Below are 19,294 nucleotides of genomic sequence, written 5' to 3' on the forward strand. Positions count from 1 at the left end.
TATTTGAAAGTAAAACAAATGAAGAAACTCGGATTTGAAGCATTATTTTGAAATCACCCTTCATTTAACCCGGTGTAATCATAAAATATCTCTGCTCTGCAGGGTTAAAACATCTGTTATTCAACCCTAAACACCAGAAAAAACTTTAACCCTAAAATAGCCGAAAAATATTTTTTTTTGGTTTTTTTTTTTTTTTTGAAAATGCTCAAATCAAAAAACTTTATGTTTTTTTGGGTTCCCCATGTGGTGTAGATTCTCCAGTTTCCCGCTTGTACTACGAGTTTCCGGACACCGTGTATAACTAGTTCATTAACCCCTCGGGTCTAGAAAATTAATAATATCATGACAGTTAAGTTTCAAAATTTGTCATATTAAAGATTTATTTCGAAATATTCACGCTTGACATTTGATTTCAAATTTTTGAACGTACCTATATATGAATTGTAAAATATTAAATAAAAAGAGAAAACTTGGTGTTCTATCTTTCTAAAACTGTTCAATGTCTGGTTGGTGACAGATAAAGCACAACCTGAATCAACGGCTTTTGATATTTATTTACAAATAAAGCACTATGTGGCCAGAGTAGGACATTTAAATTTTTTTATAATGGCTTTTAACAGAATAAAATGAAGGATCAAGATCTATGATCTATGAGCCCGGGTCGAGGCGGTTCGGCTTGTTCCTAGTAGGTTTTCAAGGGTTTCTAAAAACAACATTGGATAATAATGTACCTACACAAGCTGTTTTTATGCTTTTTAGAGAAGTTTTCTCTGGAAAACCCGTTGTTACGCAAATTAAATGATTTTTTTTATATATTCTCGTCGTTACTCAGTATAAGTATAATATATTCTGAATAGCTGTTATGGCCAACCTTTGAGGAAAAAAATGGTTAGATTCAGAAGAAGAAGAAAACTGATGCGGAAGCAGCAGAAGGTATTTTCCGATATTCGCATTCATCCAGAAGTTATGTATAAAACTTATCTGAAAAATCATTAAAATCGCCATTGTTCCCGATTTGTTGTCAATTACGTAGGGAGGTACTTCAAAAGGAACGTTCTTTGTACTTTGTTTTTTTACACCTTCCGTCATGTTCCGCTCTTACTTTCCGTTAATACCCTTTACGTCAACATTAACTCCAGCTTTATACAATCGGCAAACAAATGCTAAGATTGCAAACAATTACAAAATGTTGCTGGCCTTTACCAACCTTTATATTTTACACCAAACTGTTCGCCTGCATTACCTTTCTCCCGGCGTGCCCACATTTAGCGGGAATTGCACCTGCCCGCCTCGTGCAATGTTTTCATCGCAATAGCAATATAACAATAATGTCTGCGGCCGCGATTTCTGGCTTCAAACAGAATTTAACAAATCCATTAGAGCGGATAAGTGCTTTGTACATTACACAATGGTGATGGCGGGCAGTAGAACTGTTAGCTCCGTGCTCCGAGTTTGAACTGGTCACTTTCACTTGATGCTGTGAGCTGGAGTCGAGACTATGAGATGAGATGCGAGATGCTGTTTATTGAGTATTCTCGCGGTGACCGGATAAATCATCAAAATGATAATTCATCACATCTTTAAAATATTATATAAAGTCATGGAAAGTGATGAAACAAAAACTTTATTAACTGGGTTAAGTAACGGCGCACGTATTATTAATTCATACTGAATGTACTACTTGTATACTTTTCCACGATTTCGAATTACTTCAAGATTTTTTAAGGCTTTAAAAAAAAATACCATTTGTTCGATGCTTTTTTAGAATTACATATTAACCTCATTAAAGCCACTTCAAAAAGTTTCTTTATCATTTAATGTAAAATGTGTAATATTTTTTGAATCTACAGAAACAACTAATTTTTTAAGTCAAGATATATGGTGATTTTTCAGGGGTAAAAACTAATTTGGTATAAAAACGAACCACGACGGTGTTTGAATTTCACTTTTGTTTTCTCGAATGAATGTATGAATTAAGTGGAAATCCCACTTCTCGACCGGCAGATGTCAATGACAATGCATTCTATCAACTATTGCTGGCAATCACGCTTACACTCGCGGACATAATATACGTATTTCTCTGAAATTGGATGACATAACATCAGTTAATCTACGAAATAAATGTCGGTCCTACCTAATTGGGATTTGGCTCAGTTGTTAGCGCGGTTGTCCAAGGGGATGAAGGTTCAATCCTTAGACAAACAAAATAAATAAAAATACTTATATATTTTAAAATATGTTATATCAAAGTTAAAAAAAGTAAGTAGTAAAAAAGTTTGTGTTTTACGTGTTTTTTAAAATAAATAATTTAATAAGTCCGTATCAAGTACATATATCGTACAAGAGAAAGGAACGATTTTAAAATTTTTAATTTAACAACGGTTGAATGAACTTTAAGAAGTCATAGGGCTTATTTTTATATGTGGTTAATCTTAATCATTACCAGCTACTTATTTAAACATTCATAATATGTTTATGTTCGGTTTCTACATTCATAATACGTCGTTCAAATCCCAATGACCCTTTTTAAAGCTGATCAGCTGACGAGGTAGATGACTAATAGAGAGCTGCCAATAAAAATGAGTCATCCATAAAATAAACTTATTATCTTGTTATGTAATTTCAGAACCCGCGACGAGGACATGACGGTCCACTTTGATCTGCACTTTGACCCCTCTTACACGGATGTGGATGTCCACGACGTGGAGGCTGTACTCTTACGCGAGATAAAGCTGCAGAATTCTTCAAGATACTTCGTCAACCTGACGATAGATCCGAATAGCTTGGAGATTCAAGTGAGTTGCACATAGACATACTAAGTAGGTACAATAATAGTTTAATTCAAATTTTTCGAAAGCGTTTGGGTTATTAGAACTCTGTAATACGTAGGTACCTACTTGACGTATATACAGGGTTTTCCAATAAGAGGTGTTATTTTGATATTCAATCTTAAAAGATCAATGGTTTTGTTGCTTGTGTGGCACGTAGCGCCGTCTTCTTGAACGTTGTCCAGATCAATACCATCCAATTCCGGCCATAAAAAATAATCATCTCTCGATAGCGCAATCCATCCACCGTAACTGTTGCTCCAGCCTCATTTTAGAAAAAGTAAGGTCCAGTGACTCCGCCGGACCATAAACCGCACCAAACAGTCACACGTTGAGGATAGAGGGGCTTTTCAACAATAACTCTTGGGTTTTCCGAGCCCAAGGTGCGACAATTTTGCTTGTTGACGAAGCCACCGAGGTGGAAATGGGTCTCATCACTCAAGATGATTTGCATTTGATTCACTCAAGTGAATTTTAATAATTTCAATGCGTTGTTGAAGCGTGTATATTTTTTTTTCAAAACGCATTAAAAAAATTCACATGGGTATTTAAAAAACATATGGAGTTAAACAAAACACCTGCGTTGTAAATGTTGGAATAGTGTATAAGTTTGGAATAGTGAAATGCTTGACTTTTTATAAAAAAACCATCCAGGTCAAACTAGATAAAAAAGCCGAGACACGGAATCAAATTAGCAAATTAACTTATACGAAATCCTGAATGCTGAATCGGCGCGTAAAAATAGAAACAGAAAAAAATTGTTTTGCTGTGTTTGGAATTTTTTACTTGTTGTTGAAGCGTGTATCGTTCCATTTTTATTAATGACGTAGTTTCTACTTGTCAAATGTCAAAAAATGACAGCTTCAAAGTAACATCTAGCGAAATAGCGGGCTATTTAAAATAACACCCCTTATTGGAAAACTCTGTATATATACGTCTGTAGGTTTCAAGAATGTTAATATTTAAGACATTTTTATTTAAGCTATATGTGGTATGCCCGTACACCTGAAGTGGAACTTCTGCAGTACATATACCAATAATATCGCACTTCCTGGGACAGCGCCGTTTTTTGGCCGTGGATGCCCTACAGGGCCGGCCCTGAACCAAACGGCTCCTGGCGCCAGTGAAAACCTCGAGGGCGCTGTATTAAGTCTTAGGTATTATCAGCGCCTTGGTTCCTTGAATCCCTCGCACCCTGGCAAATCGTAGGCCTAAGCGGACTACCAAGTCAACTGCCTGGCCAGCATTTATGATAACGCAAGACTGCAATATCTCTAGCCAGTACTATTTGTAAGTTATACGAATTATTGCTGTATTGAAATCTCAAATATTAACGAAATATTTGGAACAACACTGCCATAGTTAAAATATGGCTGTCGTAGAAAAAATAATAATATTAGAAGTGTCTTCCATACAAATTTGAATGGATTGTTCCATTTAGCTCAATAGACCAGCACTCTATATCATGCTTGTTTGACAACATAGATTTCCATCCTATTTGAATTTCGTAAACAGAGCTTTGTATTGGAAATTTAAGCCTGGATTAGGCAAATATTTGCATCACGAAACACGCCAGCAAGCCACTTCTTGTGTAATTTTTTATTCTATAGGCCAGGGAATATTTCATATTTATGCCTTGAACAAAATGCAACACAGCCATATTTTGTTATCATAGTAGAATTACAAAGTCGCACAGCTAGAGTTTGCTTTATGGCAGTTTGCGTCTCATGTTATTCAAACCACAGAGTGAATAGAAAACTGTAACACAGCAACATTTCGTGATGCGGCAAATGTCTTTAAAATGATAAATTATTTTGCAAATCTAAAATCACGTATTCAAAAAGCATATATTTATTTTTTAAGCACTATTAAGATGGTTTGGTTCAGTTAAGTTTTAATTTATGTTGAGACCATAGACATATGATTAATATTCATATGTCTGTGGTTGAAAAAAATGAATAAATAAAGTTGTAAACTACAAATGTGGCGGTGTTGTTCTAGGGGTGCGATTTGTGTTGTAGCCTTACGGGTAGGTACTTAACTCTTAAACCCTACCACTCTGGGAATGTAATTATTCCTACCACGGGGTACTGAAGAACCCCACGTAAAAAAATGAATAAAATAAAAGTCTTTGATATTTTTTTAAATATTATTTTCATTATGGCAAAGTAATAAGAAAAGACAATAAAATTTATTAATAAAAACTAATAGACATTATTGTTGTTACATGAAGGACAGATTTTGTATTGATGGTCAGCACAAATATGGCTGCGACAAGTGTTACAGACAGATCGAGATTTTCTGTCCTTTGTGGGCGGACAAAAGCAGCAACGACCAGGTTTGGGATTATCAGGGACCGGCCTATGATCTTCACTATGAATATTCAAGACTGCACGTATAGTTTCTCTGATATCCCGGGGTAAACTTGGCTATTGTAATTTTGCTTTCATATGAGGCTTTATGAGTGCCATTGACAAACTCTTAAGAAATTCACGCCGCTTGGTTATTTTCTCTTTATCAATGTTAGTTGACACCTTGAATATGACCAAAGAGTTGACACCAACGGCATTTAGCAACCCGTAGAAGAGACACATGGGCCACCTTTTGGTCTTCCTGGACGTTGAGTACTTCTTACAAAGTTGGTCGAACACATCCACCCGGCATTTGGTTTTATTATAGAAATGTATTATTTCTGGAAGGTACACTTCATTATCCTTGTCAGGGCTGTCATGCATGGTGGACAGCATGGTTACAACATTTTTCTTAGCTGACTTCAGAGGACAATACGCCAAAAGTGTGAGAGGTCCGTCGTAGGCAAACATTGATGTGCATCTCTCTCGATTTTTAGTGTCCAAGAAAACAGGAGGAATTTCTCGTTTATTCTTTTTTAAAGTTCCAACTAATGTTATAATTTTTTCCAGTAACTTCTTAGCTGAGGTTAAAGACGTGAACCAATTGTCACATGTCATGTTTCTGTTAAGACGTTACTAGGTGGATGCAACAAAATATTGCGGCGAGGCATTCTTGAGCGAGAAGGCTTAACACCAGTCCACTTATGTCGATTATATGACTTTTTCCTTACATAACTAATGGAGAATCTAGCACACGAACCAAGCGTCTACCTTCTTCATTTATAATAGCCCCGTCATTGTCAGGCTTAAATACTCTTCATCTCCTTCCACACTATCTTGATCACCGTCTTCGTGAGATGCGACTTCAAAACGGTCGCGGAAATCCTCGATAACACCGTCGGGCTCATCTTCTGAATCTTCTCCTAGGTTGAGCTCTTCGTCGTCAGAAACCAACAAAGCAGCAGCAGCAATTTCACCCCCCCCCCCCCCCAAGACTTTAAGTCTGAGATGCCATATCTGAAAACAATACAACACCTCATTACACTGCATACACTGTCATTACATTCATAACACATTATTAGTCCATGAATGTCTCGTTATTGGGCGCAGGCCCTGCCTATTAACACTGTACACTAACCATTATCACAAAGTAAAGTAAATCATGAATAATGTGTAAACTTACCAGAGAGATGTCGAAAAACAACTTCAGTAATTCAAGTATAACTGGAAGGAAGAACTAACACTATTACTACCACGGGGTACTGGGGTACCCCGGAACACCTGTGGACGCGAATGCACTTGCCGGGAGGTCACGGCTTACGGACGTACTTACGCGCCAATTATCCAGAGTAGATTAGCTAGAGCGATTTTTGCAACAGTGCAATATTGTTCAAATTGTTGATATTTTAAACACCAGGGGGGTACTCCAGTACCCCAGGTAGGGTTTAAGAGTTAAATAGCCGAGAGTGCCTTTGTTCAGTTTTATGAAGACGCTTTTCTCTCTGAAGGAAAGCAACGCCATCCTGTCCGCCCCCGTGACGTTGCCGTCCACCAACACGTTCACCGCCGTGGCGCCCACCAGCGCCCCCCTGCCGCCCCGGCGCTGCTCTCCCCTGGCCCTGCCCATGTGCCAGAGCCTACCCTACAACGCCACCTCCTACCCCAACGTGTTGGGCCACAGGTCACTAAAGGAGGTGCAAGAGAATACTATAGCCTTCAGAGAGCTGATTGATGCCGAGTGCTATAGATTGGCGTATGACTTTGTTTGCCAGGTAAATGTTGTATAGAAAAAAATATCTTTGTTAGTCTCATATCTCTTGCGACACTGTTTGTACCAAACAAAAATGTGCGGTCAATGACTGAATTGGCATCGCGTCTGTTTCCAGGTGAGCCCAATTCCTTGGCTGGCTAAATCCTCTATCACGACACAAGCAACATTTTACGCTTACGGTGATGTAGTGGGAGATTTTCAAATAATTTTGTAAGGTTTATTCTCCGTAAATGTTTGTCTCCCTTTTAGAAAAAGTATTTGCAAACATGCAAAATGGGGGCATGGCTGTATATATTTTTGTAAGCAATGTTGGATGTTGGATTCAAACATTTGGTTCAATGTTTGTACAAACAAAGTCGCAGGAAGTGTCTCCTGCACAAATGGTTTTAAGAAAATCTCGCTAGAACGTTGGAGATTTGGAAATTGAACAATTTTACTGTCAGGAATATCTAAAATATTTCTTCGTGGGTATTCATTATAGTTCCATGATAATTCATCAAAATGACAATTCAACTCGCCTACAAAAAGTGCTATAAAGTTATGAAAAATGATGAAACAAAAAGTAGGTTAAATAGTTTCATATGTAACCTAACCTAACCTATTTAACCTAGTTTTTGTTTCATCACTTTTCATAACTTTATAGCACTTTTTATAGGTGTGTTGGATTATCGTTTTGATGAGTTATCCAGTCACTATTCATTACATTGTGTGACTTTTTAATTAGAAACATCCAAACTAAAAAATTGTAATTTACTTAATTCAAAAATTTTAAGACAAAAATTAGTTTTGAAAATTATGATTTTTCGATGTTTAAAATTGAATCATGGATCTGTCATCAAAAACTACCATATCCTCAGAAATTTCAGATATTATAATGAAGTTAAAAACAGGGGGTTATTATAAAATTTTTATCCCACATTTGCCTTTAAATAAATATCATGTTAAAGATTATCTCAAAACCAGTAAAAATCATAGACACTTAATAGGTCACGACATAAGGTCAGTTTGGGTAAACGTGTTAATACCTTAAATGAGGAGCTTAGTGTAAAAAGTAGGTTACCCGCAATTTGCCTACACCACATCCCTTGATTCAAACCTCTCCTGTATTCGTTGCTTCATTCCTTGAAATATTTTTTGTATAACATTCCGATTAAATTATTTACAGCTGCTTCAACCTGCATGTTTACCTAAAGATGAAGAGGACAGAATGTTCCTCCCTTGCAGAAGTTACTGCAGAGAATTTTGGTCTGGGTGTGGAGGACGCATTCCAGAGAGGTTCAAGGATCTGATGGACTGTTCTCGGCTACCGGAATATACGGGACCCAAGTCGTGCAGACCAAAACCAGGTAGAAAACTTGACAAATACATATTTTTTGTTTTGAAAAAACTAGTCATCATTAGTCGGATAAATGAATGTTTACTACACATTGCGAATTTATCCAGTGATAAATTATTCAATTAAAATAGGTTTGATTTACAAAAACTGTAAGTACTAAAAAATAATGGCTCGAACAACCAGAAGTTTGACAACAGACAAACGCGGATAGCGACTTTGTTTTATACTATTTAAACATTAAGGACGGGTTGTTTCACAAAATTTGAACAATTCATCAAATTTCTTCGTTAAAGTTCTTTTATTATATCATTATTGGCCAGTTGCTTCAAAAAACTGAAATTATAACAGAATCATAATAGAACCCTCATAGAACTTGAAAAATCAACTTTGAAATTAAACTCTTTAAACCCGTCCTTAGAGTAATAATTTTGATAGATCAAATTAACCGATGACTACTCTGTTAATTTTAATGTACATATATAGAGCCTATGTTTTGGTTTTTATATTTAATTAAACCAGATTTGCAAGTCACTACCAAATAATTAATTATTTAAAATCAGCTTTTTACAAACAAATATTTTTTTTGTTGTAAGCTTGAAAAATAAGGATTAATAAGGAAAATTAAATATTTGTTAAAAGAAAACTCTTAATATTGAAATTCCAAGGTCGAATGAATGTGACATTTAATATTAGTTTTTTTCCTTAAAATGATAAAAAATAGATGTAGACATGAACAAATATAAATTTCAATTTTATAGATATAAGAGTTGGTTGACAATTTTTTTTTTTTTAAATTAGTGGAACACGTTTCGACGAGATATTAGTATGAAATACTGCCTCTAATTGTATATCTTTATACTTATAACATACTTCAACAATCGTTATCCCACTATAATTGCTGATGGGTTTGGCCTCAGTTGAACTCCAATAATTTTGTCCAAACTCCAATGTACTCTGTTGAACTTGCCGCAGTGTCAGCAATCTTGGAAACGTCTTCATCCAGGTGATTAGTATCCAACGGTCTGCAAACCAATGAATTCTATGGATCAGCATATTAGTGGAGCTGGACATTGGCTTCTTGAATTCAATGAATTCGGCTCAGCGTCTGGCATAGGGCGCATGCACCAATATTTGTTCATCAACTTCCGTAACTATAACTAACAGTGTCAGACAGTATAGTTTTCTATTATTATAATCTTACGTTATTCATAATTATGTATTTGACTATTTTCTACTGGAATATCACAGTGATTGAATTGTTGATAATCTCATTCATTAATATCCATTCTCATCTCGAGCCATTCCCCTTTTGAGACATTTATTGCATTTTAAAAGAATTCATAAACTGCTCTTTCATAGATGGCGCTCAATTAATTATATTAGCAAAAACACTTTTGCAAGTTATGCTTTAAAATATTAAGATAAATTATTTGTTTGCACCCGTATGCAGGTGATATGAATATTAAAAATTGGTTTTGTCCTTATACTAACTCAATTTTTTTTAAGAATGTAATACAAATAAAATCTTAAATTGAATCTCCGATACAATATTGTTTTTGCACGCCTTTCTTGAAAGGATTGAGTTTATAGGACAAAACTATTTAGTCGTATACATATTGCGTATGTACAGGCGCAAACAAATAACTCATCTTAATATTTTAAAGCTTAACTTACAAAGACTGTTTTTTCTTAAAATAATTACATTAGCGCCATCTATGAGAGAGAGATTATGAGTTCTTTTAAGTACACCCATAATAATGGTAGAAAAAGTATCAATGTATTTTGTTCTACATAAACTACCATTCCGTTTCTCATTCTAGACTGCGTGGCCACAATGCAAGCCAACGCCCTCTCCCCCCGGGTGTGTGACGGTGTGCCGGACTGTGAGGATTTCTCCGACGAGACCTCCTGCACCTATTGCGCTCCCGGTCACCTGCACTGCGGACTGGGCAGGGGGTGCTTGCCCCCCCACAAGAGGTGCGACGGAGTGAGGGACTGCCCCAATGGAAGTGATGAGAAGGCTTGCCGTAAGATTTAAAGTCATTATTAATTCCATTCTTTATGGACCAAAGAATATTAATTAGCTATTTTCAGCATAATTTGAAATATAAAATTCAGAGGACTTCAAATATTATTGGATGTGGTCCTTGGTAGGTAAAGAGAATATATGCCAACGGTTAGAGATGGGCTGACGACTTGGAAAGAACTGTCAGTTATTAATGGTTAATTCCTGCCAGGAACCTGCTTAGCTGGAAAAAAATTGAGGATGGCCTATTTTCAAAGTTCGACGTGTCTTACCTAACCTTTTGTTCCCCGGCATATCCTTAACCACTCGAGCGACGGGGTATTTACAAAATGTGTTCAATTCCTCGGCTGGCTACACAAGCAAAATTTTCCGCTTTATGTGGTGGTAGTAGGAGATTTTTCAAATATTGTCAAGGAATGTTTGACTTTCTTTTAAAAAAAAAATTTTATATATTACACTTTAAATTCCAGCCACCTGTACAGTGTAGTGAATATGCGATATGAAAATTTGTGCATGGTTTGAAAATACCACAGACTAATCAATGGAAAATACACAAGAGTATTTTGATAAATTCAGAGATGATGGATTGACTCAACTATTCATATTCAATTTCACTTTCTCCGACTGTTGAATAGTTTTCAGGGTATTTAGACTAATATGGTGATGATTGATCATCATAGCTGTTGTGACTTGCACATTTTCTGTACGAGCATAACACTTCTTACTTACCAGACACACTTATGTGGATTTTGAGAGTTATGAACGGTACCTACATAATTATGTGAAGCATGTAATGTGAATTTTAAAAGATAACCCCTCGAGCATTTTATGGTCATAATAATACATGACCAGCAGTCCATTTTTTATAAAATATTTTTTCTATAATTCGGAAATACGTATATAATTTTTTCGACGTTAGAAAGAGGAATAATAATTCTTCACAGTTTGGCTCAAATATATACATACCAGATAATATGAATAAAATCCTAAAAATAGCCAAACTAAATAATTCATATTCTGGGCCGCCAACATAACTTTAAATTTTTATTTTATTTTTTATTGTATGTATGAGATAAAAAGTGAGATCACAGTTTTCTTACAAATTCCCTAAACAAAAGGTACATTGTGTTTTCGAAATATGGAGTTCTGTCAATATTTTCTATATTATTAGTTTTTAATGACAAACCGAGTAATAATGTAAAACTGTGCTAAGTACGTGGCACAGTTTTCCATTAATATAAAAAAATACATTTCTACCTTGTTTTTTTAGTGAAATGCTCTCCTGTATACCATGTAGGTATTTGGTGGAGTTTTACATTCAAAATTGTCTTCGGTTCTCGCTCGATTATTGACACCTATTTCTTTTATTTTAAAGTTATTGTTGATATTGAGCGTGTAAAACAATCCCAAACTTCACAATATCGGTTAGGATTGTATTATACTAAAGAATGAGTGGTTTCTGTGATCAGCCCAAGCCAATGAGCAGTCTTAAAGGCCACATTTCAGATAAAATGCTGTTTGTCGTTTAGGACAGTTTTACACTAGATAGACAAATATGTATTAATCGGAATCATTTCATGTTTCAGTGACCATTTCACCAAACATTTCCCACCTCGCCGAGTATCCAACAGGATCACCATACCAGTCGGAGTATCATGCAGAAGGATTTGTTGTCTTTAACGAGGAAGGGAACTTGGGAAAGCTGTGTGTTGGAAGCCAGAATGAGACCAGTACTTCTGTCAAAGCTGTTGCTTCGTCACTCTGCAACTCTCTATCATTCAAGTAAGTTAATCCATGTATTTTTTAGATACAAGCTTGTTCGTAGTAAAAATTGAATTAAAAAAACAGTAATTTTTATTGAGCTAGTTATCCCTAGTTAGTAGTCCTATAAATAAATCACTGACTAAATATAATAATAATATCATCATAATCAAACTATGCTCTGTCATTAAGTGTGTAAACTGTTCACAAGATGTCACTCATTTTCAAATATTGGTGTTTTAAATGACAGTACAGAAAACATTGAATATAATGTTATTTTACATATTGTGTGGCATTTTTTAAAAGAATTTTTGTCAAGGAAGATTTTCCCATTTTTGGACACTCAAAATAAGATTTAGAAAACATGTTTATCTGTTAGTGACCATGATGGAAATAAGGCTCATAATATGTAATTTATATTTCTTGAGGAGCGGTGTAGTGGATATTTAATATACACACATAATTATTATTGTAGCATGGGTTTATTTTGAAGAAACAATACTTATTAATACTGACTTACTTTCAGGGATGTGGAGTTTATAAAAATTAAGGTTAATGAAGAAATCGATATGAACTACGTGGAGGTCGAAAATCCTTTGGCTCCTGTTATTAGCTTCCTGAAAACACCGTGTCCAGACAAGAATGTCATGTACGTGAAGTGCTCGCAGTTTGGTAAGTTATCGTCCCGATACATAATAATAAAGTACCTACTTTGATCATTAGTGTTAATTTTGAACTTTATCAGTGCCAAAAGAATTTTCAATGTTGGCACTTCCTGTATTTAACCTCTTGGAGAGTGAGCTTTTTCAAACAAAACTGTATCCCGGGAGTTAGTATTTTTTAAGTAGGTATACTAAACAAAATTCAACATCATGGTTTTATAAAAACCAACAATATAATAAATGGGAAGGGTCTACCTTTTAGGTCGGTCCTAAACGAACGGCAGGAAAGGCATTGCTGTCTGACAATTTTGTATCAATCTCTTTGTAAGGGTCCCATTCTGAGGCGGCTCTAGGGATTCATTCATTCATTAGTGGTAGGTCATTTGAAAAAAAAATGTGTGACTAATCTTTATTTGTTATTGTGAAAAATGCCCAAACATTATTATTTATATCAATTTTTAAGTCCTCGACTATAAATACATATTATGTTAATATAGTAAATTGGAAATAACTACACATTTCATGTACTTACGGAAAATTATTTAAAAAAAATTATGTATTAATGTAAGCGTGCACAACATTATAGTAAATTAAATAAGAGTTTGAGACACCCATCCACAGTATCCAAAGATACTGGGTGTGAAGCAATTGAAAAACAACAAATGTTCCACGACAAGCGTGTAAAATGAAAAACAGACATATGTCACCATCTCTTAAAAACATATAATATATATTATGCTGTCTCCCTCACGGCCATGACCTAGTCTTCCCTAAGCTTTCTTCGTTACCTAATTTTTACTTCGACGAAAGACATAGTGCCATTTCGTTTATTCTATGGCGCCATGGGGACGGAAGATGCCAAAACTGAGGACATTCATTAAATTGACCCAGCGAATCGTGTGGACTTGTGAATGAAAGCTTCTATTAGAGACAACAGGTGTCACTGCTCGTCACTCGCTGCCGCCGCTCACATCTCTGCTGTTTCGCAGTATATTACAAATAAATTAAGAATAAGACCAGTTGTTTTGATGCACATCATTTATTATTATTATGTATTGTCTTATAATAATTTTGGGGGTCAAACACCAATTGACCAAAGGGAAGAACCGCCACTGGTCCCAACTATACATATATGTATATAAAAAAGTAAACCAAGTTTTTCCCATTTTCAAATTTTTGTCTTTTGTATGGAAGAATATTTTATCAAAAGGAAACTACATATTGAAACCAGTAGAATGGGTAATACATCCTTACGCTTATCGCACCAGAGATGCGGAAGTTTTTTGTAATGATTTGAGCGAAAATGATTTTTTTGTAACATATATAGCAATATATTATATTATATACCTATCAATATAATATATATCATTTGCAAAAATGTGTTTTAACATCAACATTAACAATGATTTATAACTTCAACATGAACACAGAATGCTACAAGGAACTTACGTAGCTATGCTGAATTAACCTTAACATTTTTAAAATTATATTTTTCACGGTAGGTATAATTTACTTTTTATGTAATCAAGAACATTTTATTTGCTATGATTTAATGAACTTGTATTATATTTCACCAACTAACTTAACAACGTTTTTTGGCATCCCGAAAACGACTTGGGAGTGTTTTTGTTGTTTGCAATTATGAAATGCATAAGCTGCGCCGACAGATTATTTTTTCGGGCATTTATATTTATTTCTTATCAATATTGATCAATATACAAATTAGAAAGGGCAAAACACCCCCACCAAGTACTAAATAAATTCAATTTGCTGCCATTGAAAGAAATGTCAAAGTCAATATGCTACACTAGCGCCTCTAGCGGCTTGAGTTGTTGATATTGCCACTGTTTTACTATATTTAATACTATAGGGTATTCAAACGTTTCCTCTTACTGTATTTTTCCAGACAATTATTTTTATTCTTTGTTTGAAATGTGCTTCTTATGGCTTACATTGTGTGGGCCATTTTTAAAAGTAGAACTTACCCTTTTTAATTGCCCTAGCATTTTAAAGTTTTATTTTAATCCTGTGATTTTTCACAGGTAATCAACAGTTACAATGTTAATGTATCTATGTTTGTTTCAGATTGTGGTAAGCAGTCCACTAGGGAGGTGACAGGAATAGATGGACTGGGTAAGGTCTCAGCCTATGGAGACTGGCCGTGGCATGCGTTGCTTTTGAAGGAAGATTCTCATGTCTGCGATGCCACTATTGTTTCTCCAGAGTGGTTGATTACAACAGCGTCATGCTTCCAGGTTTGCAAACATTTCAAATAGATACATTTTGTGTATAAAACTAAATCATATAGTACGTATAATTTCACTCCAGCCATCCAACTGCTAGTCTTACTTTCAGATATTCTTTTTTAGAAAAATTATTTTCCAATTTGTGCAATTCACAGACTTACCAATTATTAAATTCAGTATTATTAAATTCAGAATTACTTAATTCGATGTGACTTAAATAAGTATTACTTAATTCGGTATGTACTTAATTCAGTAAGGTTAAATATAAAAAAAAATTACTTTGCTACAGGAAACCAAAGAACCTTGTTTTTGCTATGTTTTCCAGTAAAATTCTTCCACTTTGATAGCTTTATCAATATTCCAGCAATAACTTGTTAATAGATTTAATACAAATAATTGCATCCAGTATATATTTACTCTGTGTGTTGACAACTCAGGGACAGCCAAAAGCGGAATGGATAGCGAGAATGGGCGCAGTCAGAGTATCCAGTGCCTCTCCCTGGCTGCAAGAACGCCGAATCGTCGGCATGCTCAAGTCCCCGGTAGAGGGCAGCACCATCGTCCTCATCAAGATGGAGGAGCCCGTCAAGATGTCTGACTTTGTGCGGCCAATTTGCCTGCCGCAAGTGAAGACTAATGCTAACCTATCTTATTGCAACACACTCGGTTGGGCTAGGAACCGGGATCAGCTGCAAAGGGTTCATCTTAGGATGATTCCGATGGAGCAATGTGAGAATGTCAGCATCACGACGGTTAACAGCTTCTGCACGGAGTCCATTAACCAGCAGGAAGACTGCAGTGTGAGCAAACTGAATTTATAGCAAATTATTACTTCTTCATATTTTTGTGCAGGTTTTTAATTTCAGCACTCTTTTGTCCCCATTGAACAAATAGATTTTTTTATTTTTCTCCGCTTCTAATAACTTCACAGCTAATGATGGAAAATACAGAAAATATGTATAAATTTCATTTCAAAACAAAAACTCGCATTTCAAGAGTTTTGTTTTAGCTGAAGCAGAAAACATAATTTTTTGAACATTAAACAGGAGGAACTACACACAGGAGGCCCTTGAGGAAAATAATTTACCTCAGGGTTATGCCTTCTTTGAGGATGATGTGTTTTAAGGAAACGAAGGAGAGGTAGTTCTGGAAAGGAAAAAGGTATGAGGGGTGGGTAGGAATCTGGGGGTCAGAGTAACGGATATATGAAATCATCCCTCCCACTGCGGTGAAACGCGATGGGTCAAGAAAGTCCTGCTGGAGAGGTCAAAAGGTCTTCCTCCACCAGTCTCTCCCGATTTCCGATCCCGTCCACCACGCAGTATGGGCAGATGCATCCGCCACCAAGACCTAGACAAAACCTCACCCTAAGTCACCAAACGTAGCCAACCACTTGTGGTGATGCTCCATTAACTACAAGAATAGATAATTTCCTTCAGGCTTGATCTACAAATGATTGTTTTTCTCAACTCTTCAACCGAAGTCACAATAAAATAAGATTGTAAATTTTTCTATGTATTATGTACGTACATATTTTTTCATAGCATGCTTGCTATTGTGCATTGTATATTAGAATAGGACCCGAGTGAATGTAGATTCTCTGAAAAGCTTAAAATCAATATTCTTCTGATATGTTATTTTGATTCTAGGAGGAGGAGTTTGCAGGAAGTCCGATTGCTTGCCTAGAGCCCAGTAAAGGACGGTGGTCCCTCATGGGAGTGAGCAATTGGAGAATAGCGTGCTCCAAAGCCGGCATGGGCAGACCTCGAATGTACGACAAAATAACCTCAAACGTGGAGTGGATTGAGAAAACTATAGGTGCCATCTCGTGATCATTTATTACATAAAATAAAATGGTTTGTTCAAATTTAAATTGGAAAAAGATGACCAAAGAATTTGGCGATTGACTGAAGGAGAAAAGTGATTAAAATATTAAATTTGTTTGAGTTGTGTGAAGTGAAATAGAATTGTGTATAAAACATAGAATTCAATTATTCTAATATATTTTTGATCGTTCCCGAATTTGGAGACTGTGAATAAAGACATTAATTAGGCTTTAACAATGAAAGTTAACCATGTTAGTTTTAAGGCATTTATGTGAGTGTGTAATTTTTTGTATAGTAAGAATGGATGATTCCTATAAATTAATAATAAAGTGATAAATTATTGTTTAAATAAAAAAAATATTTTTTACTTTCCTAAATTCCTGAATCACAATGCTTCGTTTTCTTCTTTCGTACAGAAGCTATAATTTCATTTTAGGTAGGTGAGTTCAGATGACTGACTTTTTTCGTTTTCAACGTTTCTATAAAGAACTTAACAAATGTCGGTCCCTCATGCTCGGCAACTAAACTCAAGCTCTTTTGCCGTTCAACAATTATAAACAGTTTCAAGAGACTGGTGGCTTCATCCGGAGGGTGGCGACACAGCACATCCAGAAGAGACAGTCGCTTTATTGTCTCATAATATTTTGCAATTGGTGCCATTTTTGTGACGCCGAGTATATTTTAAGATAAATAAATAAAATAAACAAATAACGGGAAAAACTAGGAGCGAAGTGGGAAAACCATTAATTTACCACTATTTATTATATTTGTTTATTTTTTTATATTATTGCACAGTACGAATCCATTGCCGTGAAAGTGCTGCCTGTGGTGTAGGTATAAAGAAAATAGCTGAATAGTTAATTAATATTTCTTAGGTTAATCTTTGAAGATTGAATAGTTATTTGAAGATCTTGTGAAGGTGGTTTGTGTCTGGGTCTGGAATACAATTTGTATCATATTGAAATTGTCGTAGATTGTATTGGAAAACCCAAAATCTTATTTTTAGCCTTTATTGATAATAATAATAATAAAGAATGGCGTCTTCACCATCTCTTGATTCTGTAGACATTTTTGAATGTAGTATGATAATGAATGGCAGCTGAAGTGTTCTTCGTTCTATGGTTAAACAAGCTTAGATAATTTTTGATGAAATTGTAAACTTGAGTTGCGCCGTGAGAGAAGCTTAGTTGCCAACCAACCAATTACCAGTTTGCAACCTGCAGTTGCCAACCAGTTTTAGTTTAGTTTCAGTTTCTCCATGAGCGAAGGGCCTTACAGGTTCAATTTAAGAAATGAAAAATATATTTCAGAAAAATGTGAGAACACAATAATTGTTGAAATTTTTTTTCTCTTTGGAGAAAACTTACAGTAAAATTGGAGCTGGAAAATGAGTAAAGTAATTATTACGCTTAGCAAAGTTGTGCAGTGACAGATTGAATGATTCATAATATTTTATTAATAAGTTGGTGTTACTGATCCTAAGATATTATTTAGAATAATAATCTATATGTACTCAATTTTCTCAAATTGTTTTTATTTTACAAAACATTATTGCACGTAATACACATTTTCCATTAATATTACAAACTACATTATTTTACAATAAATTCATGGTATCAGTATTTCACTATGAAAGATCATTGTTTTCCGATTATAATAATTATATACTGTAGGTATATTCATTCTGGAATGTATCGTGAAAACCAGTTAAATAAAATATTAAATTTGTTTGAGTTGTGTGAAGTGAAATAGAATTGTGTATAAAACATAGAATTCAATTATTCTAATATATTTTTGATCGTTCCCGAATTTGGAGACTGTGAATAAAGACATTAATTAGGCTTTAACAATGAAAGTTAACCATGTTAGTTTTAAGGCATTTATGTGAGTGTGTAATTTTTTGTATAGTAAGAATGGATGATTCCTATAAATTAATAATAAAGTGATAAATTATTGTTTAAATAAAAAAAATATTTTTTACTTTCCTAAATTCCTGAATCACAATGCTTCGTTTTCTTCTTTCGTACAGAAGCTATAATTTCATTTTAGGTAGGTGAGTTCAGATGACTGACTTTTTTCGTTTTCAACGTTTCTATAAAGAACTTAACAAATGTCGGTCCCTCATGAGCATTTCCTATCAAAAGATATATACATAAAAATGCTCATGAGGGTTTTCAGAGTGGATCACATTGTCGCTAAAACTGCTGAAAATCCATAATTTTAAGAATCGAAACACGGTTCAATTCTTTTACAGACAATATTTTAGGGCTCAATCAGAGTTTCTGATACACTTTTATTAAAGCGGAATCTTGTTGTTGTCAGCATTGCAGAATCATATTATTTTGATCAGGAGTAAAAAAACGCATGAAAATAATACATATTTATAATAATATTCTCTATTTCATTCACTTCCCGATTTGTAATGTGCTCCTGATATTATTTTCTTTTGGTAAATAAACATTTACCAAAAGAAAGGTTTCAACACTA

At 34.8% G+C, this 19,294-nt stretch overlaps 1 protein-coding gene across 2 annotated transcripts in view; it reads left to right on the top strand.

Annotated features, from left to right (window-relative positions):
- The window catches only part of LOC149421828 (atrial natriuretic peptide-converting enzyme), a 99,102-nt gene extending 80,237 nt beyond the window's left edge, over positions 1-18,865 (top strand). For both annotated transcript variants that reach the window (XM_089634070.1, XM_089634071.1), the window contains exons 5-13: positions 2,627-2,795; positions 6,688-6,951; positions 8,116-8,296; positions 10,107-10,313; positions 11,899-12,094; positions 12,600-12,745; positions 14,821-14,990; positions 15,419-15,781; positions 16,631-18,865. In XM_089634070.1, coding sequence (XP_089490196.1) covers positions 2,627-2,795; positions 6,688-6,951; positions 8,116-8,296; positions 10,107-10,313; positions 11,899-12,094; positions 12,600-12,745; positions 14,821-14,990; positions 15,419-15,781; positions 16,631-16,813 — 1,879 coding nt within the window. In that variant the 3' untranslated portion in view covers positions 16,814-18,865. The remainder of the gene's footprint in view (positions 1-2,626; positions 2,796-6,687; positions 6,952-8,115; positions 8,297-10,106; positions 10,314-11,898; positions 12,095-12,599; positions 12,746-14,820; positions 14,991-15,418; positions 15,782-16,630) is intronic.
- The last annotated feature ends 429 nt before the right edge of the window (positions 18,866-19,294 follow it).

Source organism: Hesperophylax consimilis, chromosome 8, assembly GCF_061612785.1.
Source record: "Hesperophylax consimilis isolate HC1 chromosome 8, BYU_Hcon_1.0, whole genome shotgun sequence".
Lineage (NCBI taxonomy): Eukaryota > Metazoa > Arthropoda > Insecta > Trichoptera > Limnephilidae > Hesperophylax > Hesperophylax consimilis.